Consider the following 3,520-nt stretch of genomic DNA (forward strand, 5'->3'; position numbering starts at 1 on the left):
TGAAATATAAGAATATTCTACAGAATGGTAATATTTATCACTTATATTGCTTTTAGTCTCTTGAAAAGAGACCCTGAAATAATCTGTTTGTTTATAACAGCAACCAAGAAAAGGGCAGAGCAAATAAAGACAGGTGGTGGTCCTGCACCCCCTCGTCACACCCCGGCAGAGGAGCTGGCCCTAGGGTTGAATGCCACCAGACCCATTGTTGAGGGCATCCTTGGGGGCAGCTCTTCCTTAGACCAGCAGCCGGGGTGCAGTAGCAGCAGCACCTTCATAACTGGTAAATGAGCTCATAATTCTATTTGTACAATGTAAAATATTTGGTTGTTGCCTTAATTAAAATGCTTTTTGTACTGTGACATTTATTGACATTGTGGGTTTTTTTGTGTGTAGTTTTACATAACACTCCATCACTTCTACCTGCAAGGGGTGAGTGAAGCATGCACAGTAAGTTGGGCGATATATATATCTTTTTTTTAAATTATTTAGACCAATAGGCTGTACCACATCCCTTTGTAACACCATTTTGTTTCCATTGCACAGGACAGTGAAGCAACCCTGTCAGATGACTGTGGTTTGGAGGAAGTCCCTGTAAGTGCATGCATAATTTGGCCTGAATTTGTATCTACTTGTGTACTTCTATGTGTTTCTGACTGCAGTATGATTTGCAGGCAAAGAGGCCGGCAGAGAGGCCTGATACAGAGGTGGGCAGTCTTGTAATTAATTTTACTTCCTATATGACATGTATTGACCGTTAAATGTTGTCTCTACAATTGAAACAGGGTGACATTTGTTTGCTCTATAAGAGAAGTCTCCAGCAAAAAATGGAGTATACTGAGCTAAAGAAACAAAAGCTTCTAGGTGAAATCGAACTTCAAGCTCTAATGAGGCAAAGTTCAACTAGAAATCGAGTTGCTTCAAAAGGAACTTCAGAGTAAGTAAAAATACACTTTCATACAGAGCACTATTGATGACCTTGCGTGATACAGTATATATGATTTTTTTCCTGGCAAATGATGACTGGCTTTTTTTTTTTGATGAGACAGAAAAAGATGCTCAAATAAATTTCAATGCAGTGCACTTTGGTTGGTCCAAGTGCACTGGCTGGAGGTCATCATCAGGCTGCACCTCCACCACAGGAGTCCTCTCCTTTCTGATGGTAGCAATGTTGTGCAGTACGGCACATGCAACAATAATGTCACATGCCCTGTCAGGTGCAACCCTCAGACTTTTCAGACACTGAAATCTTCCCTTTATTTGCCCAAAGGTCATTTCAATGCGTGCCCTTGTCCTGGCTAGAGCTGCATTGTAGCGGGTTCGTGGCCCAGGGTTGGGGTCAGGGAACGGTGTCATGAAGTACTGCCTGCATGCATAACCCCTGTCTCCAAGGAGAATCCCATCGTAGGCCCCTGTGTAATGGAGAAATGCTGTTATGTTAGGCCCAAAATGAGTATGACATATCAAAATAAGTCTCTTTTTCTTACCACGCTCAAATAACGCTGAAAATTCTTGAGTCATGCACTGATCCGGGCCATTTAGCTTCCACATTTGTGATATGGCACATAGAGTCACACACCATCTAAGAGATTTCATTATATGTGAACACACTCCTTTTCATTATATATTACCATCTAAAATATTAGTATTACTCACCTGCACATTTATACTGTGAACCTCCTTTCGATTGACAAAATCCCCTTCATTGGGGCCTGGGGGGGCCTTGATCGCAATGTGTGTGCAGTCTATGATACCAATCACATTAGGGAAGCCTGCGGACAATCGAGCTATAGTTACAGACATAGGTCATGATTGCATCACATTCATTATCGAATTTAATGTACCTGCAATAGAAAAAAAGCCCTGTTTGACAACCTGTGGTCTTAAGTGGCTTGGAAAAACCACAAACACACCCAGGAAATGCTTGAGTGCCAGGTATACTTTGCGAATGGAACGGCAGACAGCACTTTTGCCAATGTTCTCTGCGTCTCCAACAGCGTACAGAAACGTGCCACTCGCAAAGAAACGCAAGGCAATGCACACAGTTTGTGCAGTTGTTAATGCCCGACTACGGTGAGTGGAACTCTTAACATAGGGATCCAACAAGTTGGTTAAGTAAATAATACCCTCACGGGAAAATCGATATCTCTCTATGAGCACACTGTCGCGCTGAGCTAAAGGATCCTGTCTATCCCGCAATATACGCTGAATTCTGAAGACTCTCCTTATCAATCTTGCACCTTCCGCAGTGGGTTGCTCGCGTACAAACGGACAGGACATGGCTGCGACAGACTTCCCAAATCCACCTTCGCTTTTATAGCCGTGGTCTCTCATTTTGATTACACGAAGTAATTTACTATTACTACTCTAAAATATGAATTACATCTGAAATAATCAAATACATGAAATAGAATGATTAATAGTACATTTCCCTTTTTTTAGGAAATGACCTGTATGTAATCAATAAAAGAATCAAATACTGCATTATCTTTAGTTACATTGATAATATTTATTTATGGAAAAACTGGGGAAATATCGCTGTTGCTTTCGTATAAATGAAGCGGACATACCTGAGTGGCCGCGATCTAATCCTGTTTCCATAAAGTAAGCCTGCTCCCAAGCAGGTTTACGCTTACGGATCTGTTGCTATGACAGCAAGTCCCGGATGAGCTTCGGAGAACCGAACGATCCAAGATCACGCGAAATCGTCAACAATTACATCCAGCTAACTTACTTAGCGAGGTACGAAGAACGGACCCCAGTTCTAGTTCAGACTGAGGGTTAACTTCAGGGAGAGCCAAGGCCAACATAACAAACAAAACATCCCTGATATGAAAATAAAAGGAACTTACCTAACTCCAAAGAAAACAAAATATACAACCTATAACCACAACCTACCTAACAACACATAAACAGGAGTAAACAGGGAATCAAAACAAAAGGCAGCCTGAACATGGAAACACAAAAAAAGCACATACAAGTCAAAAAGGCATGCAAGCCTGCACAGGTATGGTAATCAAAATGGCCAAAGGGCCCAGAAACACAGGTCCACAAGCATTTTATAGTACTCTGCTGACTGGCAATTAAGCAGATTCTGTGAGCAGCATCCAATCAGGACAGAGGAGGTGGAGCCTAGACAGAACATAAGGCATTAGTTCAGAGAAGAAAACCAACATCCTCATGGGGGATGTAACAATGAAGAAAAAGGAGCTTCAGTGAGATCTGAGTGGTCATCAGAAAGAAAGAAAGACCTACTATAAGAACACCATAAGAAATGTGTTGTGCTTATAACAGAAAATGTCAGTGTTGTGTTTTGTCAATACATAATGATATTTAATTCTAGATGACTTGTAATATAACAAAACTTGAATCTTATCTATGTTGGCTTTTCATGAATAAAATGAGGTGAAGAAGAACAAAATGAGGAACTGATTATTTTGATATGTGATGTTTCAAGATGCTTTCACCTGATACACGAGGTTTCCCTTTGGTCCTGTTGGCAGCTGTAGTTATCATAGTT

The 3,520-nt window shown here is 41.1% G+C and overlaps 1 protein-coding gene across 1 annotated transcript; it reads right to left on the bottom strand.

Moving 5' to 3' along the window:
- Positions 1-1,059: 1,059 nt before the first annotated feature.
- Positions 1,060-2,280, bottom strand: LOC135933635 (putative nuclease HARBI1). The gene is given in 4 exon segments (XM_065471761.1): positions 1,060-1,416; positions 1,463-1,582; positions 1,657-1,772; positions 1,845-2,280. Coding segments are annotated over 4 exon segments (1,029 nt in total).
- Positions 2,281-3,520: the final 1,240 nt, after the last annotated feature.

Source organism: Pelmatolapia mariae, linkage group LG22, assembly GCF_036321145.2.
Source record: "Pelmatolapia mariae isolate MD_Pm_ZW linkage group LG22, Pm_UMD_F_2, whole genome shotgun sequence".
In the NCBI taxonomy this organism is placed as follows: Eukaryota; Metazoa; Chordata; class Actinopteri; order Cichliformes; family Cichlidae; genus Pelmatolapia; species Pelmatolapia mariae.